We start from the raw sequence: 26514 nt of genomic DNA on the forward strand, positions 1-26514 counted from the left end.
TCCAGGACATCAATGCAGTTCTTTTTATTTACAATGGCAAGCATAGAATGAATTTCCACTCAGAAAAGGACATGAAAAAATATTCTGAGCTACAAAAGCTTAAAAAAACTGTGGTTGAATGTAGCACATCTTTTTCCTTGGCAATACCAACTCTGTCAGAATCACTGCTGCTCATGAATCACCACAGTTCACTCATACTGTTTAACCTTCTTTTAGCAGCTCTGATAACACTCAGATGGAAATCAGATGGAGTCATTTATCCTTAAGATTTATCATTTTATATAAAAATACTGCTTGATTGATTTAAAAAAGGAATCAGTCCACTCAGATACAGACATGCTGGAAAGAAGAATGAGAACAAGAATTGTGATATTGCTAGAGCTGATGGGCCACATGTCACAAACACATTGTGATGACTGTGACCAGAACTCCACAAGGAAAGAACCCTGAGTATTTTCCCACATCCACCCATGGCCTGACTCCACAGAAAACAAACCCCTGTGGCTGCACTTCCCAGGAACAGCTGTAAGGGCCTCCACCCTCGACGCAAACAGCAAGAGTTTCACTGAAACCCTTGCCCACTGCAGACTCACTGGTGGTTAATTCCCAGAAAACTCCTGTCTCAACCATCCCAGGCTCAGCCCTCCTGAGACAATGCAAGAACTCAGGGACAAACCAGGGCCTGCTGCAAACCAGCGAAGGTGGAGAGCACTGATACTGCTGCCCACGTGCGCACAGGCGAGCCACGCGGGTTAAACAGCTCCCAGATTCCAGGAACAGCACATTCCGCTCACATAATCAGGGAATGTCTCGCCAAGCTGGGTCTCAGAGGGAGCAGTGGCTGGGAGGCTGCAAACCTGCATGCATACTAATCTGGATACTTAGCTTGAACAGCCAGAGCTCACCCATCTCACTGGAATTTACTGGATATCTTCACCCTCCACATTAATTACCGCTGGATAAAAAGATCACAAAAGCATCCGAAGGCAGCAGCGCTGCACTGAGCTAAATGGCATTAATTAGGCTGCATCTATCTCAGTAATTTGCTAACAAAGTGCCACAAAAAATGGCTTCACCTGATATTATCCTCTGGCTCAGGTTCACTGTCACTGTCCTCAGGTTTCCGCTTAATTCCTCCTCCCAGGGACGGGCTGTTGTCAGGAGTCAGGCTGGTGTTTGGAGATGCTGAAGTTGTCTAGGGTCAGAATTATTAGAGATAAACAGGGCAAGGTGCAGGGGGAGGAAGAGGACGATTTATTAGGCTTTTAAAAATGAAGTTAAAATTAACACCTCTGTGATAATCACAAACCTTCTCTTCAGTTCCAAAAAACTCCAGGCAAAGGCTGCACAACCCTTAACCCATCATAGTCAAGGGGCAAAAGGGAAAACCACATCCCTGTTAAAAGGCAGGCATTGATACACAGAGGCAAAGATGCCACTGGCTTTGAGAAAGAAATGGGTGCAATAAACACAGTATGAATTGATTAAAACATGCCATTCTGGATACAGTCCAATTCTGGAACACCACTGCAGCTTCTGCTGCAACTTCCTTTTGTGGCACTGGTGAAAAAAAGGTGCTTCCAACTCAGAACTGCCAGAAATACTCTGAGCTCCTTCACAGCTGGTCTCTTCAACTCCTCTCAAATGTATCTATTTTAATATTAGAGCCCAAAAGAAATGTCTCCCTTTCCATAAAGGAACTAATTTGCGTAGCTCAGGTGCAAAAATGTTTTGAGATTAAAAGGGAAGAGCAGCAGAAATTAAACTTTGAAAAAGCACATTGTATTTAGACTTCAGAGACAGAACACACATCTCTGTGGTGAAAAAGAACTTTTAATCTGTTCGCTGTTTGGATGAAGATTTATACCAAGAAAGAAAACATTTGTCATGATTGTTATTTAAAGCTAACAGGACTTCTAACAGAGCACTTCTTTCCAGTTTTCCCTCACTAATACCTTGCCCAAAACTACTTCCAAGTTTCTCCCTTCCCCAGGGAAAAGCATCATTCCAAGCAGAAATAAAGAAGACACTTTTATTCAAGCATGCTTAGAAAAATCACTTATTAAAAGCCACTTCCTTGAAGAATAATGTTTGAGGTGCCAGCTTTTCAAGAAAACTCGACAGAGCAGACAAAAATGTGCCAGGAGTAAGACAGGCTGCAATTCTTTCCTTTCTCTGTGCAAATGCCTCTGAACATCTACTCACCGAGTTCTGCCTGTCGTGCATCCTCATCTCAAAGGCAGCTTGTCGAGGGTTACAGATTGCCTGAGGGCTGGATCGATTTCCCAGGGCTTGAGGGGAAAACTGACCACCAGGAATAAAGGAAGGCTGATCCCTCTGCAAGATAAACACAGACAAGACTGATGAAAGGGCTGTGTGATCTCCCCAGCACCGAGATGATGCTTCCTCACAATTTTCAGACTAACATTATGGGGAAATGAATGTACAAATGCACATTTTTTGAATGTGGAATAGAAAAAAAAGTCAACTTAATTTATTTTTTTTAACTTTGAAATAGTTACACACAAGTCAGAAAACACTATGCTTACACCTGCAGTTCCAACATCCAAAAACAAAAGTAGACATGTAAATCCTTGCTAGTTTCTGCATTGGGTAAGGAATTCACTTACCTTCAATCTCTTCCTTTTTTCTTTTTGTCGTCTTTTAAAGTTATCCTAAATGAAAAACAAAGGGAAATAAAGTCAATCAAGGACACAAGACTCCTGGGTAAATGATTTCATTATAATCCTCAACTGACCACGCCACGAGTTTTTTAGCGAATGTTCTGAACAAGACATGGGTCATTTCTTGTGTCTATAAATCCAACAGAAATGGGATGGAATGTTTTACCCTACCCTGAAAATCAATGGGGAAAAAAAACCAGCTGGATACCCAAAGCTCCAAAACTTTGGTAAAGATTTAAGTGATCTACTAAATTTAGCTGCAGCCTTATTTGGGGGTGACAGCAGTGTCAAAGCACACAGACTCCTTGCCTGCACGGCAGAGCTGCCCAAAAAAGAATGTCAGAGAGACATTACAGTCTTAGAAATAGGAAAAGAGACTCGAGGAAATATATTTCTTATTCTGTGATTCCTGGGCCAACTGAAAACTTGAACATCAAACTGGCATTTCCAGGAAAAGAAAATCAGCTGGAAGCATAAGATTCTTTTTTGAGTCTGGAAGAATTCACCAGAGATTATAACAATGAAAATACAAATCTTGGTTTTTTTTCTTTTTCTTATTCTCTTAAAGGAGTGTCTCTGGCTAACAGTAAGCAATTAAAACCTAACTAACTCCAAGAATGTCAGAACAACAATCAAAAAAATTACATCGTCATCTTTCCTCTTTTTGAAAATACTGTCTTCAACTTCCCCAACAGCCAGCATGATCATCTGGACCCGCTGCAGGTTCACAAAACCACTTTCAGTCAGGTAGCCCTGCAGGTCAAAGAATAATAGAGTTGAAAAGCAAGCCTGTTTTGTGGCAAAGACCCAGATATTTTTAAAGGAAAAGGAAAAACTCTCACCCCGGTTTTGTGCACCACGTTTTTGTAGATGTTAACCAAGCGATCGATTGCTCCCTCCCTAAACACAAACCACAGGGTGAGACTCCTGGCAGTGAAAAGCACAGGGGGTGTTTTTGCAGGAAAAGAACACAGATTCTCATCTACCTGATCTCCAGAGATGGCAGATGAGGGAGGAAGTCATTCCCCACAAAGAAGCACATGAAGACCCAGTCATCAACACTCCTTTCAAAATCAAAAGTGAAAGGCAAGCTGGCCATGGTGAGCTCTCTCTCCAAGTACTGCAACACACACACAAGAAAAAGGAGCTCAGAGAACACTGTGTGGGGTTTGGATGGAATTTGCAGCCAGCAGCTGCAGCAGCTCACCTCTCGCAGGACACACAGGCGGATGAAGATGAACTCTTGCTCTGAGACCGGCACGGTGTCGGCAAACTGATCGTGCTGAAACCAGAGGGGACTCACATCAGATCCAAGTCCAGAGCTTCTCCAGCCCCACTTGCAAGGTTTGTTTCAAGAGGAGTAGAGAGAGATCCAAAAACAGGCTCCCAAGCCCTTGTGCCACGTGTGTATTTTGATGCTTTGCACATCTGTTCAGTTACTGATTGTTCTCATTCAGTGAGAAAAACCCCAAACAACAAAACACCACAAGTGTGGATATCAGGTTTGGCATGACACTTTTGTATTTTACTTCCAAGGAGAAAGTTAGGTATTCCCAGCAACAATTTGTACCATGCTTCAGCTAAAACCAACAGCAAGAACAATTTGAGAATCTCTTTATATACTACAGATTAAAAAATTCTAGAAATAGCAAAATTCTTACCTTTCCTTGTTTCTCTCTGGGCAGACCTTGGCAATCCTTAACCTCATGCCCCATCTGGTTACAGAGAGCACATGGCTTGGGTTTGTTTGGTTTGAACTCTTCCCTAATGATGGTGAAGTTTGGTTCGTGTGTAGCTAAGCCAAGCATGATCAGATCAGCTACCAAGCAAGGGAGAAGAATAAAATGTGATTAAGGATGAACATAACCAAGTTTTGGGTTGTTTGGCTTTTTTAAAGTTTTTTTTTATGTTTAGAAACAAAGTGGATTCTGCTTCAAGCAAGATACTGATGTGATTACTCAGGAACCACAAGCAAGAGAGAACTCACCATCAGCCCCACACAGACAGTGGTGAGTGTTTGGGTCATGGTTGGGTTGAGCTGCACAAAAGAAAATTACATTTTGTCAAAGTCATGCTAAGTTATTACTGAGCTTAACTTAAAACAAAATGTCCACATTAATTGGAATTTTACCTCTTTGTCTTCTGATGTAATCCATGATTTTATGCTCCCCTTCACCAGGAGCACTGGCATCTGACAAAATAACCTGAAAAGAATTCAAATCATGGCAACAATTAATGCTGCCACAGGGAAAAACCCAGTAACTTATATACTGAACACAGCATCTGACTTATGAATACTTGAAATTCTAACTTGTGGTTTGAGCTAAAATATTGTGATTTAACATGAAATTATTTACAAGCAAGGAGCAAATGAAGAGACTTTCACTTTGCTCTGTCAGTTCCAGGCTGAAGCTGACACTGCTTCAAATTCCACTGAAATGACCACGTCATGTTTGATGTGTCCAATAAATTATCAGGGCAATGAAATGGGCACTGGAGAACTCCCAGATTCAGCTCATTGATGCACTGAAACATGATCTCATCACCCCCTCCTCACCCTGACGAGAATTAGTGTTTATAAAACCCCTGTCTGATGGGGGGAATCAAGCAGAGCCAAATGCCCTCTAATTAGAGCACTTGAACAGTCAGCACACAGCACAGGCAGCTGCATTTCCTGCCTGCACTGCTCCTTGTGTGCAGCACACACAGGGCTGCCACAGACAGAACTGGGGCAGTGGAGTGGCTGGGCAAGACCAGGGGGGAACCTCCCAGCCCAGAAAGGCAAGAAAGCTGGCACTTCTTATTTTCACTGCCTGCCATTAGAACGACAAAGAAAATGCAGCCGGCTGAGGCAGCAATTACAAAACAGAAACAGTGCAAAAAATACAACTATAATGTATCTTGACACTTCCTCCAAAACCAGAAAAAGTATTCCTAAAGCCCTGTCTCCCCATTATGAGAAATTATGGTTTCCAGCAGCAAACCTGCTCCTTGCCCTTCAATGAAATCAGAGGAAATGGTGCAGGGAGATGGAGTTATCAGCGTGGAATGGATCTCTGAAGCTCAGAGGGATGTGCGTGTTGGCTTGCTGTTAATAACAGCTCACAGCCAGGCCAAGAGCCAAATCTGTTAAATTTCTACTCTTCAATTGGATCTCAGCCCAGCCCAAACACCTCCTTCATCTCCCTCAAGTGTGAAAGTGGGAAACTCACTGTCAGGTTCTTCCAGCCCGGGTCGCTGTTCAAGCGGTCAGCGATGTAATAGCGGAGGCATTTAGCAAGATTGTCCATAAACTCGGTTCCCTGCAGAGGGTTGGAAAGAAAGGAATTAAACCAACATTCAGCCCCTGGCAATTGCTGGGTACAGGGCCAGGCCACTCACCGGGGTGATACAGTTGCTGTCAAACCGCTCCTTCACCTCCTCTGGAGGCAGAAAGCCACCTGGAGCAACAGAGAGCAGAGTCACATCCAGATGGACCATTGCCAACATTTCTGCATGGCAAAACCCAGACAGCTCCCCTGGGAATAATTAACTTGCTGAAACCAGCTTGTTTAATAAAATTCCCACAAAACCAAACCAAACCAATTCTTACCATTGTATTATCTCCATCCTATATGGTGTTACCACATTTACAAACATTGTTAATTCAGCAAGGTGATTACAAAGCCCAGCCAGCAGCAACACACTCCCCTCTCACTCCAGCTGGGTCACCACCACCCTCAAAGTTGCTCTGACTTTTGTTTCCTCACTGAATTTAGAGTTTCCACTGTCAAGTAACCCCCTTGCTGGCAGCTTATTATCCCTGTAGAGGAGTATTTCCATCTGATCCCTGCTTTTAAGCCTCAATCCTCCTTTCATCAAGCCCTACAAACGTGTACTTCCTTCCAGAAGGGTTTTCGTTGTTTCTCACTGCATTTATCCCTGCTCTTCTGTTCAATTTATTTTCAAAAGGAATTAAGAGCACTCAACACAAACTCATTTCAGGCAGGAGACTGAAGAAGAAAAGATGACATTTTGTTTTGTCTCAGTTCTTAACTTTGGAAAACACAGATCCAGCCTTCCCCAGGCTCGTTCTCCCCTTCTCCCAGCAGTGCACACACAGCCCTTCTCTAAACCTTACTGAGGTGATCAAACAAGGTGATTCTCAAGGAAAAACCTCTGATAAGGCCACTGCCCTACCTTTGGCCAGAATTTCTTGTCGGATTTTTTGCTTCTCCTCAGCAGCTTCCATGCCCTCCTTTGAGGCTCTGAATCTTCTGGACCTCTGTTGATTCATTTTGGCACGTGGGGCCTAAAAAAAGTACAGGAGAGCTTGGGTCACTTTTTGCACCTAGACAATCTCTCCTGTCCCAAGAGCTGCTTTGGGTCACAAGTTATTACAAAGAGTTGACCTCTCATCAGACCTACTGAAGGCCAGGTTGGATGGAGCAACCTGTGCTAGTGGAAGATGTCCCTGCCCATGGGGAAGCAGACAATCTTTAAGGTCCCTTCCATCACAAACCATCCCATGATTCTGTGTACTGAGGGGAGATGAGGATTTTCCAGCTGGAAACCCAGTGTGTCAACACTCACCACTCCATCTATGGCCATGTAAAGGAGTCTCCTTGGTCTCACAATGTTGAAGATCCTGTCGATGTACTCAAAAATCGCCACCATCATCTCATCTTCATTTTTGGGCGCTGGCCTAAAACACAGAGCATTCACTTTAACACCTGAAATGCTGCCAGTAAGGAGAGAGATATGCCACCTGCAAGGAGCCAGACAAAGAGCCTTACTTGTCCTCTGGGTGTGTGCAGGGGTGAATGATGCCGTTCATGTCCAGGTAGAGGTTGTCGAACTCCACCTCGTTGGGGTTGGGCTTGCTTGTGTCAATGGGGACCTTGACACCATTGCACTCCTTGACCTGGGGATGCAGTGGGGACAAGGATTGCAGCTCAGGAAAGTCTGTTTTGGTTTTAACAGCAGCAGAAGAAAAAGAGAGCAATAAGCACCCACACTACCTGCAACTGCACTTTTCACTATTAAACAGCACTTCTTCCCATAGCTGCTTTTAACCAGAAAATGTGATGATGGATTATGGAAGAGTTGTTTTTTTCTCCTGACAGAAAGTTCCATATCTCATACTATTTCTTCATCCTAAACCACCTGTGTGCCTGGACTGCTCCAGCAGTGGATTCCTCACCATCCTCAACAACCATGGTCACTTTTGTTTCCTCACCATAATTTCAGGTTTGTTTTGTTTGGGCCTTTATTGTCCTTGGGCTTGTGGTTTGGTTTTGTGGTTAGTCTGGTCAAAAGGCAATCAGCAACACTGATTCTCCCTTCCACCAGCCACAGGCATAACACACATGGATTAAACCTCAAGAGCATGGAAGAGACAGGACCTGAGCGAGGAAAAGCCTGATGATTTCCAAAGGAATTCTGGCTGGAATGGGTTATAGCATGCCCAAAGGTGGAACAAAGTGTGCTCTTGAACAGCTGGGCATAAAGGCAAGTTTGAAAATGAACAGCATGTTCTGAGGTGAAAGCTACAGTCATAGGAGTGCCTGGGATGGGGGAAAACCAGGATACCACCGGGTCTCCCATCACATGGAGCTCAGAGGCTGCTGCTGAACCAACATCAAGCCCTTCCCAAACTTCTGTCTGCAGACTGCTACTCACTAAGTTCCCCACATCTCTGATGGAGATTCAGAAAGAAAAAAACCCCAAACTTACAGATTTACACTGTCAACTTTGGACAATTTTCCTGCTTAAAGCAGCAGCAGGACTGGCTGACTTCTTACCCCCCAAAATGAAAACCCTCTCAAGTCTTGATGTAGTATTTACATTTGGCACAGTTATCGTGACAGATGCCACCCCCAAGCACCACTGTTTGCCTCTTTTACTGAGCTCTCCAGACACACAAACACACACACACTCAGATGAAGGTGATGTTAGCAGGAACTAAGTGTCAGTGCAAACATTGTACCTTCCTCTGGGCTACCCCCTTGGATTTGCCTTGATCCCCAGCCACCCTCTCTCCGGATCTAAATGGGATTCAGAAGGAATCCCAGCTCTGTGAGGCAGAAAAGGAGCCCCCCTTCACAAACCCACTGGGGTTCTCATGCAGCAGCCGTGTGGAAGGAAGGCTGAAGTATGTGGAGTGATATCTCTTGTGATATAACTAAACTGTTCACTTCTCATCTACAGCCTCTTTTGAAACCATTGAAAACAGATCTTCAAACATGATACTTTAGCTGCAGCTTTATTAATTCCTATCCATTTGATTAAGAATATTCTCTCCTGGATTTTTTATTATCTTCAAGATCTTCCTCTCATTCTTCCTGCTCAGCTTAAGAAGAAGATTATTTCTTTTTCTTATATCTGATTAATCTAGCAAGGTAAGAGAACAAGGATCAACTTTTCAATATTTCAAAGAGACAAGCTACCGGGAGATACAAAATTTCTGATTAGAGAGATTTACAGCAATCCTAAAACACACACAAAGCTGATTACATCGTGAGAGAAGCTTAAATTCATCGACAGTAAGACAAACTACAGCTTCTCCCTGCTGTCCTAGCCCACTCTCAGATTTATGACCAGATTTGAATACAGAAAAATGTTAATGAACATGATTTATCCGTGTGCTGTCCTGGCTGTAATTGCAACGTGCTCTTGAGTTGGAACAAGGCAGTGTGGATGAGGACAGCAAGAGCTGCCACTTCACTTATGGCAAATCCAACTCAAGGAATTTGTTGTGTCTTTCCACTTATTTTAATAAATAACTTTGGCTGGTACCAGCTCAGTTATTGAAGACTGAAAAAAAAGGGACACACAGTCAGTAAAACCAGGGCTATGCAAACCTTTGTTTTGCCTAAATGTGAGAGCAGCTTTGATTACACAGAGATTAATCTAACGTTTACAAATGTGCTGGAAAAGGCAAATCTGCTCTTAGAGACAACTGCCCTGAACTGTTACAGATGTAATTGCAGTTTAAATTGTGGTTGCTTTTCAATGGCAGATCTTAAAGGGTTATCTAGGACAGCCCCTAGACTGAGGGTTCCCAGAGCCTCAGGAGAGGTCACATCCAGGAGTTTGGGGCACAGACCAGAAGAGCCAGTGCTGCTGGAGCTCAGCTTCAAGGGAAACTGTTAAGCCCACAACCCCGCTTTTTTTTTTCCATAAAAATTCCCAGACAGATTCTTAGATCTTAATTATCCCCCATTAAAAATTCACTTCTCGCAGCGACAGGTAAAATAAACTTCCCAGCTCGCTGAGAGGGCCTGAAATCACAGCTGCAATAAAACCACAACAGCAGCTCACAATTTTAACCAAACCTGTGCTTCACTGCCTGAACCTGCAACACAAAAACACCCTGGAGAAGCACAGAGCTGAACATCCTGCTGCAGGCAGGGCACACGTGCAGCCTCAACACGGAATTCCACCACTTCACCCCTCTTTTCCCTGATCTCCTCCACCGTGCTCCCACACTTTATCCCCTTCCAGGTGTTTCCCCAAGGTCAGCACACCTTGGGAGGAGGAGCAGAGAGGCAGAAGCACCAGCACATGCCCTGAACTTTCCAAACCAGCAGTACAATCCAACAAAACAGAACACGAATTATTCGGAAAAGCCTATGGGAAAAGCAGTTTGCAAAGCAAGAACTCCAGAGTTTGCCTCTTCAGAAAGGCTCGAATTAGCCCTGAGAAGAACTTGCCATGCTCAGGGCACAGTAAATCCACCACGGTGCCACTGAAAGGAGACCCGAAAGGGGACCCCCCCCCCATTCTCCCTGTCCCATAGGATGGCATAACACCCTCATGGCTGCAGGGATGTGCCTGAAGGAACCAGCCCAAAAAAAACACACAAACAAACATAATTTCTGCTGGAATACTGCCTGGAAAGGCACCTGTGGAATCATGTGTCAGAGCCTTCACTGAAACCTCCTGCTGCTGCTGCCATGGAATGCCAGAGTTTAGAGGATGTCTTTGGAATAATCAGCTCCCTGTTTGGCCAGGAGATGTTTATCCCGAACTAGAAAACACCAGCGATGAGACAAAACCCCCTGAGGCTGCTCAAGGCTGGAGCACAAGCACAGCCTTGGGGTAATTCTTGGACAGGCAGCTGCACTCCTGTTTCCAGCAATTCCCGAAGCTGCGGCTTCTAATTCCCGCCCCCCAAAAAAAGTCGTGGAAAAGCAAGGATTGTGAAAAACATTCAAGAAACAGCAAAAAGCACTCCCACTGCTCCCTATTTGAATTTCACCGTGCCTCAAATCCTACTTTTCCGGGTGGAAGTCGCATGAGGGCAGAGCCGCGGGCTCTGTCGGGAAGGGCTGGAATTCCAGCGAAGCGGCCGGGGAAGGGGAAATCGGGAGAGAAGCTGGATTCCCTGCCCCGGCGCCCATTCCCACTTCCTGCACGTGCCCATTGCTCCCGGGAGCGCCCACACGCTCCGGCGGCACCGAGCGGGGCGCTGGGACAGCGCCTCCCGCACAGCGGGACTAAAAACCCGGAAAAAAACTCCAAAACCCCCCAAAAAACCCCAAACCTCCCGCAATCCTAAACAACACCCGACCCTAAACAAACCCAAACAAAGCCCCAGCCCACCCAACACCGACCCGCCTCGGAAAGGCCCCGGGGCAGCTCACGGGGCCGCACCGGGGACTCCGCACCGGGGGCTCTGCACCGGTGCGGCCCCACCGGCCCTGAACCCCCGCGGCGGCCCCACCGGCCAGCCCGTGCCGTGCCGGGCGGCCGGCTCACCTTCTCCTCGACGCAGTTGACGATGATGGAGGGGTACTTGCGGCTGAGCCAGCGGAAGAAGGCCGGGACTCCCATGGCGGGAGCGGGACGGGCAGCGCCGAGCGGGACCCGAGGCGCCGCCGGCACTTCCGGGGTCGGGGGGCGGCGCGGGGCACGCCGGGAAAGGAAGGAGGGAGGGAGGGAGGAGCGCGGTCATGTGGGGGTGCCGCCGCCGCCATCTTGGGTGCGGGCTGAGGGCGCCGCAATGGTGGCCTGAGGCGAGGCAGGGAGCGTGCCTCATAAAACGTGTCTGGGCAGCTCCTTGGGCACGGAAGGGACACTTAAGGGAGGAGCGCGGTCATGTGGGGGGTGCCGCCGCCGCCATCTTGGGTGCGGGCTGTGGGCGCCGCAATGGTGGCCTGAGGCGAGGCAGGGAGCGTGCCTCATAAAACGTGTCTGGGCAGCTCCTTGGGCACGGAAGGGACACTTAGAGGCGGAAAGCAAAGCTAGAGGGTATACAAAAGTGATATCCAGGAGGAAAAGCAAAGCCTGACTCCTGAGACAGCCCCATTGCCGCCCTCACGCTCAGCCAAGATGTGGAGTGTGAAACAACTTCTCTTCAAAAAAGGCCATAAACGAGCAGTTTAACAGGAGAATCACCCTCCCTTAGCACCTTGTTAAAAAGCAAGCATGGGGTGCTGCTCTGGGGTGCTTTAAGCTGCACACACGCGGCGGTGTTGCCCAACAAGTCAATAATTAAGAGAGACATCAATGATTTATTTCAGCACTGCATGCTCAATATATTCCCTAAATCCAGCACAACCATGTTACTTATACTCAGAAAGTGTCCAGAGTTGGCAACTTCCCCAGCACAGCCCCTCTTTTAGGATTGATCAGTAATTTCCACGTGAGTTACACAACCCCAGCCAACTCTTCCACGTGCTCAGGGGAAGGGCCTGCACCTCTCTTTGACCTGAAGGTGTGAGTTTCAGTGTCACAACAAACACGGGTCACCTATAGGACACAGGGAATTTGGGTGTTTTGCCAAGTTAGGAATGCTCACACAGGCATCAATATCTGGATTTACTACATCCTTAAAGCTTGGTGGTTCCAGGGTGTCCTTGAGGACGGGATGCACTAATTAGGTCTCTGCATGAAAGTATACAAAGAATATATTAAATAAATGACGGAAGAGCATCCTGACTTCAGACAACTTTGACTTATCCCGCATTTGGCAACGACAGGAGCGATTCAGGGCACGGCTGCTCTGTGCCCTCTTGAGGGGAGATTTCCCTCAGTGGGAAACGGCTCCATGTGATTCCTGAGACCAACACGAGGCAAAGAGCCGCCGTTCCCTTGCTCTGCCTGTGGCATAAGCAAATACTGTTAATTTGTGACCGTTTGATGGCACCAAAATGGAATTAAACAGTCGGGAATTAAACGGGATTAGCACAAGGCGGGTTTTGCTCCGCCGTGTCCCATTGCCGCACATCAGCTCCGTTAGCAGGGCAGCCACAGGGCCGAGGACAGGGAACAGCGGCCCGGAGTCATTAACAAAAATAACAAAATCTCAGCAGTGCTTGCTGAGTCAATGCTGCCAATTTGGGGAGCAGAGGGGAACCTTGATACCTGGCTAATTCGCTGTAGAATAAATTAACCCAATATTGTGTCTCTCATTATTCTTATCCTCGCTTGGCTGTTGTTAAGCCATTTTCTGTTGTCGTTCCTCTCAATAAAATCTGTGACTTGAATAAATTTCCCCTGCAACTTTGTAGTGGCACCACACCTGTGGTATCAGCTGAAGATTGTCCTTTATCTGTTCCTTACAAAATGTTCCCTGATTGAAGCTTCCTATTGTAGTGCCTCTCCTCCCAGAATTTTGTAGGGAGCACGGCAGCTTAGCATGAACATTTTGTTTGTATTGATGGGCAATCAGTTGTTTTTCTGATAATGACGAAGAAAACAGAAGACTGGCAGACACAAATGAAAGGCAATCATCTTATCTTATAATTGCTTGGGTAAACAAGTGCTGGAAAAATTAATACTGCAGCAGACAGTTCCTTGAAAAGTTGGTCTGAGCACCAGCAGCTCACCTGCCAAGTGCACATCCATGAGCACAGCGCAGAGCGGCGCAGCCTGGGCAGGAGCAGGGAAGGCTTCCCGCTCGGGCGCTTTCCTCGGATGAGTGGCGTGCCGATGGGAATCTGCTCGGGGCGTATTGATTCCAGTCCCCCTGTCCATCAGCGTCACCTGCCACCAGGGCCAGGCTGCCGGCGTGACAGCTGTGAAGGAGCACGGGGAAGTTGACTGGCAGGATGTTGTGCATCTAATGAGTCTGTGCACAAAAAGAGTATCATAAATAACGCTCCGGAGGAACCCGGCTATCGCTCCGACACCAAGAGGCAGAGATTGCCTGCATGTGGCTCTGCAGCCATCTGTCACCTGTCATGGGCCACTGTCAGGGCTGAGCCGGACTGTGGAAAGCCCCATGGATTGGTGTCACGCAGCAGACGGAAAGTGGGCTGACATCAGCAGCCCGGAGTCACTCAGGAGGAGCTCAGAGCTGCAAAGGCACTGCTGAGGCGACGTCCCTTGGCAGTGCAAGCTGCTGGATTTTTCCAGTGGGGCTGCTCTTCCTCTCCATGCTCCTCCCAGGCCTTGAGCAACATGCACACCCCACAGCACAGGCAGCAGTCCCACAGGACACGGGGAGTTGGTGTGGTAAAAAGGACATTAAAGCCCTTAGTGAAGTCTGGTTTTAGTCACAGAATCACAGAATCACTAGGTTGGAAAGGACCTTCGAGATCATTGAGTCCAACCCATGCCCTAACACCTCATCCACAGCACCGAATGCCATATCCAGTCTTTTTATAAACAGGTCCATGGATGGACCACCACCTCCTCAGGCAGACGATTCCAGTACTTTATCACTCTTTCAACAAAAAACCTTTTCCTAATATCCAACCTATATTTCCCTTGGCACAGCTGTGTCCTCTGGTTCTGTCAGTTGCTGCAGTCCTTTAGTCAAGCCCAGCAGCCTCCCAGGATGTCAGCCCTGGTCACAGACTCGCCCAGCTCCATCCTTGGTGCAGCAGATTTCCCAGTTCCCAGAACATTCCAGGCTGCACCTTCACTGATGGCAGACTGAAGCCCACAGCAGCCAGCTGTGCCAAGAGCTCCTGCTTAGTTCCAAGCCTTTTGCAAGTCATTTTGTGCTGTTGAGCTCTCAGCCTACATGTTCCTCTTATTAAACTGAATGTTGTTCTCATTTCTAGCTGGGTTTTGAGGGATGGGGTGCAGAGATTGGTGCCCATGTTGGGAGATGGGGGGCTGCAGCACAGCACAGCTTAATTGGGGTGCTGATTTCTGCTTTTGAACTTGTCATCATTTATGAACAGCTTTAACATGTCCTCTGGTTTCTCCCTCCCAAAGAAAATCTCATGTTTAATGAACTTAATTTTAGATAAAAGGAATGAAAAGAAGAAAATTAAAAATGCATGAAGCTCCTGGAGTCATCCAATTACTGTGATGTCCACACAACAACGCCAGCACGGATTTCACAAAGCAGGGAAAAGCAGGAAAGCACTGGGGCTTGCCACATGTAAATGCTGCGCTGTTCCAAAATGTGCTGAATTACAAATGGACATTTTATGCATTTCTTCTTCTTGATCTGTTGCAGAAGCAGATAAAGATCAAACATGCCAGCCCACCCCAGCAGCGCCTGTCTGCATACCCACAATGCCTGTCTGCTTCTTCCCAAACCCTGTCTAGCGCTGGAGTCCCAATATTGGGATGCCACAAGCCTCGGGAGGGGATTGTTACGGGGCAGGAACACACTGCAGGTCAGAGAGAGAGGGCATGGCTCCTGTCGGAGCAGGAACACACTGCAGGTCAGAGAGAGTACACAGACAACATACAGGACCCATTATGTTTATTTGGTATTTAAATTTTCTTTGCCAGTTAAGTGACAGGCAGTGCTTCAGCCTGTGGCACACTCACTGTGTAAAAGAAAACACATTTTGTTTCTTCCCAGAAGCCAGTGGGAGAATCTCAGTCATAGAAGTCATCAAAGTCGTCTGAATCCGTGCCGTGGGTCTGTGGTCGCAGAGCAGCCTCGAGCTCGGAGCTGCTGTCATCAGATTCGCCCCAGAACGCTGCGGGCGAGAAGACAGAAAGCAGAGTTACACCTCTTCTGTGTAAAACCTTTTCTGTGGCCGTGCCACTTGTCACAGCCAGGAGCACGGGGCAGGTGTCCCCAGGAGCCCCAGCCCCAGGTGTGCGTGGCTGGGGCAGGTCCGGCAGCGGAGCGGCTGTGCTGGACAGCGGCCCCATTCAGCGCTCCCACTCCATTGTGCCACAAGGTAGCTGGGCAGAACATTTCCACTCCAAGCAATTTACTTGACCAGCTGCTGCCTGAATTGCAGCTTTGTCTATTCTCTTCCCCTTTCTCCCCACTACTTGACCCTGAGATGAAGTCACCAGCGGGCCATGACATCACAGAGTTGGCACAAAAATGGCAATGACATCACCAATGAAAAATCACCACTTGAAGATCAGAGCAGATCCATGCAGGCCTGACCTCAGTGGAGCACATGGCTTTAACCTTAGGCTCTGGGAATCAGCAAACCCTTTCACTGACAGCAGCAGAACGCCATGGCAGTTCTCAGAGCCTGAGATTTCTGGAGATGTGAGTTCTTTTGACCCATGGACAGAACAGAGCAGGAAGTGTGGCACATGATCCCATGGCAGTTCTCAGAGCCTGAGAGATTTCTGGAGATGTGAATTCTTTTGACCCATGGACAGAACAGAGCAGGAAGTGTGGCACATGAAGTCAGGGCCGCAGTGGCTCACAGAGACGTGCTCTCTGCTCCCACATAATCCAGAGGCTGCTGGCTGTCCAAAGGCAGCCAGAATGAGGCTCAGGGCTTGGCCAGGGACAGCGGGAAGAGGAAGGCTGTCACACTCACACAGACACTGCAGCTCGTGTTTGAGGCACTTTGGTGCCTCTGATGGCACCAGCTCCGTGAACACCTTATCTACAAATGCAGCATCTGCATCTTTCATCCTCCATCCCCGGCCCCCTGGGCTGTTCTCTGCTGGGAACATCAGAGCCAGCCCTGTGCTAGCTGCCATGCTGAACGGCTCCAAGACAGGAAAGGGGCCAGGCACGCCAGAGCCTTTCAAGTGCCACCAAAGCAGCTGTCCTTGATGGCATCTGTGCCTCAGTTCAATGCCACACCTCTAAAACTGGGCCATTCTGGATGGCCAGCACCCAGAGCAGGGCTCCAGGCAGAGATCCTGGATCCCAGTGCTGCCCTGCTGGCAGGAGGCTCTGTCAGAGGCGGCTGCAGGCCCTGGAGGTCCTTGCAGGGGGTAAAGGGGGAACTGGAATGTGTGGGCAGCAAAAACACACAGGGTCCAGATACCAATTCAGAATAAAAGCAGCCTGGCCACACACAAAACCTTCCAGCTGCACCCACTCACATCCCAGGCCACAGGGAAGACCAAGGAACCCCCAGGTTTCTCCTTCTCCAGGTTCCCTCCACCTGCTGTTAACTGGCATTTATTAAACCCTGCAAAGATCCCAACCCATTCCACACCACCCCCCCACAAACACGTCCTCTCTGCCCTGGATCTGTCCTCCTCAGCTCCCTGCTGGCTCCCACAGGAGACAGGGAAATTCCATGCTTCCCCTTCTCTGTACCTTATACAGGTCATAATGTTATTCTGGGAGGGAACAGTAAAAATTTTTACAGTATACATTTAACTAGAAAGACACTAAGTTTAAGTAGTGTAACATTTGCCTCTTACCTTTGGATTTTATGGCAGTTACTGTTTCCTTCTGCAATTCAGTCCTGTAAAACATTTCAAACAATCAGCACGTCTCCAATTAAAAAAAAACATAAATGACTTTTTAAAAAATACTGTGAAATGGTTTAAAAAAACAACAACCCAGTAGCTTCTGTAACTATTTTTTTCTTTTTCAAACAGCTATTCAATCATGGACTTCTTCACCTAAAAGGTAGAGAAATTGATGTGCAGGAGGGACACTGGTCCAGCTTTTCCTGGAGTCATTCCCTGGTAACAGCACTGATTTACACCAGCACTGAGTTAAGGTACAGAGGAGCAGGGCCCTGCCAAGCTGCTCCCACCTTTCAGAGCACAGAAAGTACGGAAAGACAAAATCCAAACAAAACCAAATCTCCCCCAGTGCTGCTCCCTGCAGTTCCTCCCTGTGCGCTCCTCTGGGTCCTGCTGCTGTCCCCCAGCCCCATGGCAATGTGCAATCTCCACTGCCTTTGATCTACCTTGATGTGTGTGCAGCCCGAGCCTGCTCTGCTAAATGGCTGCTCTTGTGTCTGGAGCATCACAGGCCCTTTTGAATCTCTCAAACAAGCTGGAATCATTTTGATCTTTTGTGTGCAGCGCGTGCATTGTGTTGGGGCTGGGGAATAATCACACGGGGGCAAACATGGGGGAGAATTAACTGTTACAGCAGCAGTCCTGCAAGAAGCTCCAAAAATAAAGCTTCAGCTGATTTTAATAGGAAGATCAAATAGGAGATATTTGGGACATCACTGGGCCAATCAGTGAAATATTAGGCAATGTCAAGGTGCAGTTTGAAGCTGTGGCCTCAGTCACAACAGGACTCTCTGAAATGTCTGTGATTTGCTGTGTTTCATTTAAAAATGTAGCAGCCAGTACAGAAGTGCTTAAAGTGGGGAGCTGCAAATATTCCACTATTGTGGAGGCATTTGTGAAGGAGATAAAAAAAACCAAAGATGATTCCTTGTGTGCGTTACCCTCAGTATTCAGTCAGAATTTGGGATTGCAGCTGGAAAGGCACATGTAAAGTTTCACACACTGCAGCTACCAGTGGTGCAGCCACTCTTCCTCTTAACCCAGAGAAAGCTCCCACTGTTTAAATCTCATTTCCTCTCCAAAGGCTCCTGTTTTGCGGACAGAAATTCCCAGAATATTAAACACAGCCACGGTTCCACCAAGGCAGAAATGCCAGTACCAAGTGACAGCTCTAGCAGAGTACTAACAGTGATGTAACTCATAATGACCTTATTCAGTGAAAAACTCTAAACTGTTTGGCTTCAAATGTTTCTCCAACATTCCTTTAGTGCACCACCCCACCGGCTTTCCCTTTTATTCCAAACAAAACTCCACACTGCCTTATACTCTCACTTCTCCTTCAAAGGCCTTCTCTTGACAGGATACCCAGAGAGGATTTGAAGCCGGAGCCTCTGGGCTGATCCTGCTGAACACCCTGAGCTCCTGCTCCCTTTGGCCAGACTCCTGGTCCTCAGCACATCCCAGCAGGTGCTGCAAGCATCCCAGGCTCAGCCCATGAAAATGTTTTCCGTGGAGTATGGAGCAGGAAACCACTTGTTGCTGAGCTGTGGCTGGTGGGTTCCTCCTGTGACTGCTGGCACAGGAACCATTTCAAGTAGCTGAGGAGAAGATCAGGGGGCAGCAGCCATCGCTTCCCCTTGGCCACATCCCAGCCTGCTGCAGAAAAGGGAGCGTGGGGTTCCTGGGATTTTCAGTTCCCTTCTTACAAAAGCCATTTGACAACTGAGTTAGTTTTTCTCAGTTCTGTCCCATTTCTCTCCATGGTTCAACCCCACAACAAACACCAGTGGGTCAGTGCTTTGGGTCCAGTGCTGAGGATCACCAGGGAGGACTGCCCACATCTCCAGGGTTTGGTCTTCCAGATCTAGCTGAGGGATCCATGGAGAAAAGACCACCGTGGCTGTAGAAATATCTGGAGACCTTCCCACTGCCACCCCAGCTTCCCATGAAGAGAAAGATCAAAGCTGGCAGGAGAGCAGGGAGAGAGACGTTTGTGTTCTGCTGAACACCATCTGGTCCCTGGGGTTCATCTTCCCAGGGCTAACCCACCAGATATGGAATGGGGTTCACTCCCCAAAGATCCTGGAGCCAAAGCCAAGCACAGCCATCCCCAGAGAAGGGAGATGGGGACAGGGCGGCAGCAAAGGCTCGGCACGAGAGCTGTCAGCACAGGGAAATGCTGGGCAGATCGAGAAAATGGAGCGAGGACATCGGAAAGACCAGAGGGGGAACTGCAGCTCCCCCAGCCCAAACCTGGGAAATGCTGCAGGATCAATTCTGGGGTGAGGTGTGTGAAGCTGGAGAGATGCAGCAGCCCCGGCCGTGGCAGCGCTCACCCCGCAGCCGCAGCACACAATGGGCACAGACCTCCGCCGAGACGTTTTCGGGCTATAAATGGAGCCAGGCCCGTTCCAGCGCCTCCACTAATCCCCTGTCGTGACCCTCCAATACCCATTTACACATTTGCTTCTTCCCTAAAATAATTCCAAACTGAACCCAGGCTCTGACAAAGAGAAAACCCAAACCAGTTTCACTTCAAAGAGCCTTTTAATCTCTCCATTTCTCTGATGAAACAGGCTTTTTGTATTGAAGATGCTGCAACAGTAAGGAATGAAAAAGCTCCAAGAAAATATTTTTTCCTCTATAATGAAAATTAATATTAAGAGGATGATGCCTTGCGAAGGCTGACCTAGAACAGAGGCTAGACAGAGTGAAAGAATAAAGTAGGTATTTACTAAAAGGCCTCAATGGATACACCTTGGGCAGCCCAGTCAGGGCTACACACAAGATGAACCCAAAATGGTCACAAAAATGGACAACTGCTCACAAGGTCCCTCACTTTTGTAAGTTCTGGTCCCTTAGCACATTGGAGTTAATTGTCCAATTATAGCTTTAGGTTATGAAGTCCCATCCTTCTTGTTTTGCTTTCTTCATTCTGCCGTTGTTTATGCTCTTGGGCCTGAGATTTGATAATTTGTCCTTGGTCCCCAGCTAGAGAAGGAATTGTTTTGTCTCCCTACTCTGTGAAGAGATCTTACTATCCCTTAATATGAAGCTCAGATCTACACACTAAAGCAGCACAGAATCTGAAAAATATAAAAGCTAAAACCTCAGGCATCAAGGAAAATGCCAGGACAACAAGAGCCAAGGTAATCAAAGGGACTTGCTGGAAAACAGCAGAAACATTTACTGTGGCCCGGGGCTCTTCTTCCTAAAGCACCTGTTGAACTTCTACGTTTTAGTGTCAAGTGAAAAAGACACCCAAAAAATTTGGGAAATCCTAAATGCCAACAGAGGAATGTTCCCACCCTGGGAAACCAAGTACCTACAGTACATATTCTGCACAGTATCACATAGGCAGTATAAACTCAAAAGTCCATTCATCATGCCCGAGCTGGAGTAATAACACTGAATTTCAGTAATTACACTGTGAGTAGAACGACCCTTATTTTAGGGTACAAAGATTTCTGTCGAGCTGCGTCTGAGACCAGTCTCTGTTTGGATTCACCACGCTGGAGAAAAAAACCCCCACTGACACAAAGATACATCACAACGCTGCAAGGAAGCTGTGCAGGAGAGCAGGGGCAGTGCCAAAAAATCCACTGTTTCCTCTGTGCTCAGCTGGCAGATGTTGGTGCCTCTCCCCACACACCTGGCAGGGCAGTGCCGCCCCAGCAGCACTGCTTCTTCAACAGCTGGGGATGCAGGCAAAGAAAACAAAGCTCACACAAACAGCTGGAACAGCAGACAATCCTGCTGGAATTTTCAGTCAGCTTCTTACAGAAGCCATTGGACAACTGTGAGTATGTCGGGGGAATAAAACCATCGGATCCTGCCTTGTTTCTGGGTGCACCTCCCAGGAATCCAGACCGACACAATGGCATTTCTCCTGGATTTCCAAGGGAAATGCATTTGTGCACGTCCTGAGCACTGCCAGCCCCAAAGCTCTGGGAAGTCTCCTCAGAGCACAGCAGAGTTTTCAGCGTCAGGACTGGTTCAGGAAGGGGGAAGTGGGGGATGCACAGAGCCCGAGTGCCCCCCGATGGCCAAAGCCAACGGGCCCAGGAACGATTAAGAGACAAATTGGACTCTGCCAACTTCTATTTGCATGTCACTACAGCTGTGTTGGGCAACAGGGCTGAAAACCAGCCTTCAGAGACCCCCCCCAGAGTCCTTCCAGCAGATTAATTAAAGTTTAAAAGACTTTATGCCGTGTTGGTGTCCTGACAAATCCAAAGCGGGCTTTGGTTCTCAGCTGATAACGCACCTTTAATCTCCAGATTATTTGGAAACGAGACAGCGCAAACAAGTCAAAGAAAAATAAAACGCCTGCATCCGAAATGGGGAATTCCCAGAAAGCGAGTGACCTCCACTGGCTGCATCCATCGCTACAGCCCCCCGGAATGCCACACACATAGCTGCCCACCCGCCTGCACTCGCCAGCATCCTCAGCCCTGACTTCTGATACCTTCTCCCCCCCAGGACCATGTCATTTAACACCCTCTCGCCTGCTGCAGCACCCTGACACCCCACCCAGAGGTGCATCTCTGTGTGTAGAAATATTCCCCCAGGAAAGTAAAGGAGCCAGGGAAAAGTGGTTTTCTTGCTGGAGGTAGAGCAGGCGGCATTTGTGGGAGAAGAGGAAGCTCTGGCATGCACCGCTGAACAAAAGGGAACAAGTGGTCTTTACTCGGAGAGCAGCTTCCTATTAAGACTCACTCCGTCGTACATTATGCCTTTCATCCCCACTCAACCACAAAATGATTTTGCTGTAGGAAATACAATGGCAGAAAAAGATTTACATTGAAAGAATCTTTAATAATAAACTGTTGCAGATCTGCCTACTTCCCCATGATTTATAATACAATAAACATCGGATTCTATTAAGTCTCATGCACTGAAGACATGCACTGAAAACCCGAGTATGAAAGCCCTCAATTCTTCCCTTCTCCAGGCCCATAATAGTGAAACGAGCATGGATAAATGTGCTAAGAGTATCTCTTTGCATCTTTTATAGCTTGTGTGTATCAATCTGTAAAGCTTATTAAGAAAGTCATTGCTATGCAAAACAGCACCCAATCTCTTTCTCTTGCTTTTCAACAGCACGCAGTGTTTAGCCAATAGGGCCGGGCCCCGGCCCCTCATTCCGCATTCATAACATGCAACATTTGCACAATGTGTATCTCAAAGGCTGCTGAATAGAAAGCCTTAATACTCATGTAAACAACTGCAAACCAATTACTTAATGAATCAGGCCCACACATAATGAGGTGCCAGACAAAGAGCTATAAATGCATTTTTGCGCCCGAGCCTCCGCTTTAAAGTAAAATCCCTCAGCTGTAGTTTGGGCTTAACTGGCACATGATAATTATTGTCTGGGGGACATCAGAGGAGCCACGGTTTTTATTCCGGTCCGGCGGGGTCCGCGCCGAGGTCACTCATCAGCTCAGTGACAAAACGCGGCAAAGGAGAATTTATAAAGTGCCACGGCCGAGCTCGCAGGGATGTTTATTCTCAAGTAGTGGGTTTGAGACCACTTGTGAAAGCAATAAAGCCCGAGGAGTGGCTGCCTGGAGCAGAGCTGCAGTGCCGCAGAACTGCGGCACGGCACGGCACAGCCCGGCTGCCTCTTCCTCCTCCCCGTGCCGCGCTCCGGGCAGCCGGCACCCAGGGCTGCTCCCAAACCCCGCTGTGGCTTTGAGCCATTTACAGAAACCAACTCTTACACTGACTTACAGATTTATTACCATGGTTTTGTAAAGCAGTATCATCGCGTATCCCTGCACAAAGTGTGCTGCTGCTGAGCACTGAGAGGCCTGGAATTATAGACCAGAGGGAATTGTTTGAAATCTATTACAAATCAAAATTGGAGAAAAAGAAAAAAAAAAAGGAAAAAAAAATGTACATCATCTAACCGAGGCAGAAGTGGCTGCAGGCATGATTGGCTGGCAGTGTAGCAGCAGTGGGGTTTAGCTGGGAGAGTTTTTATTTTAAACAAAAAATAGGTAATTTTAAATTACACATTTTACTCAGCCACAGTGATCCTGGAAGTAAGTTCTCAGAGCCCTATGCTGCTCTTCCCACTGTCCCAGGCTTCAGGGAAGGGCTGAAATATAACATTTCAAAAACTCATCTACAGGAACACCCTTGCATTTCATAGCACAAGGCAGGATAATCATAGGCTTGTCATTCTCAAAGTTCCAGAAAATATGAAAAGAGAAAACAATTGAACCTAAGATAAGGTAAGAATTAATCCCACACAAAAGCAGGAACACCAGTTCTGTGCTTGGTTACAGCTTGTATTTAATCTGCTTGAATTATAGAAATTCTATGATTTTAACAGCAATTGAAGAATCAGAACTGGCCTCACCCAAGCACCCTAAAAATCCATGGAGCAGAAGGATTAAAATCAAGGAGGAGCTCACATTCTGAGGTGTTCCAACCTGCAGTGTTTGGTTACAGAAACAGCAACCTTAACTCTGGTCAGAGTACAAAAATAAATCAGGGGATCTTCAGCCCTTTTCTGTCGGGGTTTCTCCCTCATGGAACCATTTCCAGTGTTACAGCCTTACCTGGAGAAGGGAGGAGCGTTTCCATCCGACAAGGAGCTGCTTTCCGAATGTGTTCCCAAACTGTCGCTTCTTTCGGGACTGTTGTGGCTGCGATCTCCACCTGTGCAGGAAAAACAGGGACTGTGAACTTCCCAAATTCCCATTTACATTAAGCAGAAAGGTTATTTTTGTTCTCCTTCCTCTTAAATGTAGATTATTTTGGAATGTTACAGTTCTGTCAATGCTATTTGATACCGCTGTGTTTTCAACCATTTTCTTGAATTAGACAAAAATAAATAAATCCTATAAAAATTTAATTAAACACATATCTTGAGATTTTTTGACTTAAACAGCCAAATGCCTAACTATTTCTAAACCTGTTATCCCCACTTTCCTTTCTTCCCTTTCCCCCTGCTCTGTGGATCTCATTTCCATCTTGTAAAGATTGATTAAAAAAAAAAAAAAAAAAGAAGAGGCAAATGGATTCATTCACTGGAGTCAGACAATTGCTCATCTTTGTATTCGTTTCCAAAGCACATGGTGCTGAAGCACAAATCCCACTTTAAAAGGCTGCTTTGCATGCATATATTTTCTATATATGTTTTTATCTACAGCAATGGAACTATAACCAAGCCCTGCTGTCACCAATGTCCCTACCCAGGACAATTCAGTATTTTTGTCCACACTGGATTCTCCACTTCCTAACTGGCTGTGTACATTCCCAGTCCCTTCTGCACTTGGATTGCAGTGGCAAAAGTCCTGCTCAGTCTCAGGCACTTCCAGCAAAAAGGTGCCAGAGCCTGCCCAGGAGGAGAGAGAAATCAAGAATGAGAGGGGGAAAGAAGATAAAGGGGGTTAAAAAATCACAGCTCATGTCATTGCTCTCCCCCAAAACCAGTGCTCAAGCTGCTGCTGCCTCTGCTTAGAGATGGATGAAGAATTTCCACCCAGAATTCACAAATTCAGAAAGATTCAGAGGTCTTTTAGGAACTTAAGTGTCCAACACGAGCTGCTGGATGGCATCATCCAGACTGACACAAGTGCAGGGTCCAACCTGGTGCTGGCCCAAGGAACTTCCTCCATCCCTAACGCATCAAACGATATCAAACAGAGCAAAAGCTTGAGTGAGACTTATTAAATGCCTCGATTGGTGCACTCCAAGCAGCACCTTGGAATACTCAAAGGAGGACCTCACCAGGAAGGACACGTGGGTGTGGGAAAAGTGGTCACACGATTGTTGGCTCATTAAAGGTGGCCTAAAAAGGAAAGCAGAATCCAGCTTGTGCCCCTTCATGTTCCCATATAATACATAAAGAAGGGCTGATTTTTTCTTTGTAATAGGGCCTTTCCTCCTTATTCCTACAGGAGATTTCAGACCTGGAGAGCAGCTGGGGGTGATGTTCCAGCTGTTGTAAAGCAGAGCCCAAGGAGTGGAGCAGTTACAACATTTTTATTCAAATCCTCTACAGCCTTAACGCCTGCTCAAATCAAAGACAAGTGAAGGGAAGAGAGAGAATCTGGTTTCGTTAAAGATTTAACAAACCTGCCCCTTCAATGAAATCAGCAATTTCCTACTCATAAATGAGACTCTTAAACAGTCATCCAGCAAAACAAGAAATAATGGGTTTTATCCTTCTTAATCTCGCATTATTCGCCTACCTCAGGAACAGTCGAAGAGATGAACAATTTCTTTTGCTGCGTCTACCCGATAAAAAACAAAGCATCTGTGGAGGAGCTGAGAATGAGCCCTGCTCTCCCCCTGTATCTTCAAATAACCTGGTACCACAGGAGACTGCTGGCATCAGCCAGCTCCTCTCTGGGCCAGCTGTGGACCAGGTACAATCCCTTTAAAGCCCATTATCCACAGGTGGTCTCCCATGAGCTCTGGACAGGGCATTAAAGAACCAACACAAATACTTCTGAAATATTTACAGATATTCAAGTAAATTCATGTTTTGGTTCTCTTTTTACCTAACAGAAGTAAAAGAAAAATGAACCAAAACTCCAGAAGCATTCCCAAAGTGGGGTCCTAAACACTGCTTGGAAGTGCGTCCACACAGCTCTCACAGTGAAGCCTATCGAACCCCAAAGCCCCAAAAGGCTTCTGGTGTTTCAAACCAACACTTAAAAAATGCAGCAAATACTGAAATTAAAAAAAAATAAATCAACCCAAATTTGTATCCCTCAAGCTCAGAAAAAGTCATACAGCAAAACAATCATGTATGGATGGCTGTCAAATATCAGTTCATGTAAACCCCTCAAAACAAGTTGTTTGAGCCCAAAAGCCAACACACAAGAGATGTGGCTTCTGTTTTAGGCCCATAATGACTCCAGAGCCCCGGGGCCACACCAAATGGTGATGATAAAAGGGAATGAGCAGCTGCCTGGCAGGGAGAGGAGGGGAGGGGAATAAGAAGCCTGCAGAAGATCACGGGCTGAAGATGAATCATGTCTGAAAGGAGCAGCTTGGCTTTCAAGTGAGGTGTGAGAAGCCTCACTCCCGGAGACAGAGGAACAGCAGAGACAGCTCCCTCACAAGGGACGGGCTGGAACTGGAGTTACTGGGTTTGGCTGAGGAGCTTCTTGGCATTTTTACACACAGGAAGCATTAGCAGTTGTACATCTTCTCCGTGAGAGAGCCAGGAGAGGTCAGGAAGTCTCGGTGATGGCACTGGCTGGAGGGAGCCACTGCTATC

The 26514-nt window shown here is 47.1% G+C and overlaps 2 protein-coding genes across 3 annotated transcripts in view; both read right to left on the reverse strand.

Annotated features, from left to right (window-relative positions):
* XRN2 (5'-3' exoribonuclease 2) overlaps positions 1-11558 on the reverse strand; it is a 32905-nt gene extending 21347 nt beyond the window's left edge. The window contains exons 1-16 of the mRNA XM_041417208.1: positions 11427-11558; positions 7460-7587; positions 7257-7368; positions 6864-6975; positions 6066-6124; positions 5897-5986; positions 4816-4888; positions 4672-4722; positions 4346-4503; positions 3892-3966; positions 3671-3804; positions 3527-3584; positions 3330-3437; positions 2631-2675; positions 2206-2337; positions 1077-1195 (exon numbers count right to left, since the gene is read on the reverse strand). Coding sequence (XP_041273142.1) covers positions 1077-1195; positions 2206-2337; positions 2631-2675; positions 3330-3437; positions 3527-3584; positions 3671-3804; positions 3892-3966; positions 4346-4503; positions 4672-4722; positions 4816-4888; positions 5897-5986; positions 6066-6124; positions 6864-6975; positions 7257-7368; positions 7460-7587; positions 11427-11501 — 1529 coding nt within the window. The 5' untranslated portion in view covers positions 11502-11558. The remainder of the gene's footprint in view (positions 1-1076; positions 1196-2205; positions 2338-2630; positions 2676-3329; positions 3438-3526; positions 3585-3670; positions 3805-3891; positions 3967-4345; positions 4504-4671; positions 4723-4815; positions 4889-5896; positions 5987-6065; positions 6125-6863; positions 6976-7256; positions 7369-7459; positions 7588-11426) is intronic.
* A 3761-nt stretch (positions 11559-15319) lies between these two features.
* The window catches only part of KIZ (kizuna centrosomal protein), a 29161-nt gene continuing 17966 nt past the window's right edge, over positions 15320-26514 (reverse strand). For both annotated transcript variants that reach the window (XM_041417282.1, XM_041417281.1), the window contains exons 11-13: positions 23840-23939; positions 17217-17260; positions 15320-15559 (exon numbers count right to left, since the gene is read on the reverse strand). In XM_041417282.1, coding sequence (XP_041273216.1) covers positions 15456-15559; positions 17217-17260; positions 23840-23939 — 248 coding nt within the window. In that variant the 3' untranslated portion in view covers positions 15320-15455. The remainder of the gene's footprint in view (positions 15560-17216; positions 17261-23839; positions 23940-26514) is intronic.

This window comes from Onychostruthus taczanowskii, unplaced genomic scaffold, assembly GCF_017590055.1.
Source record: "Onychostruthus taczanowskii isolate IOZ18803 unplaced genomic scaffold, ASM1759005v1 scaffold55, whole genome shotgun sequence".
In the NCBI taxonomy this organism is placed as follows: Eukaryota; Metazoa; Chordata; class Aves; order Passeriformes; family Passeridae; genus Onychostruthus; species Onychostruthus taczanowskii.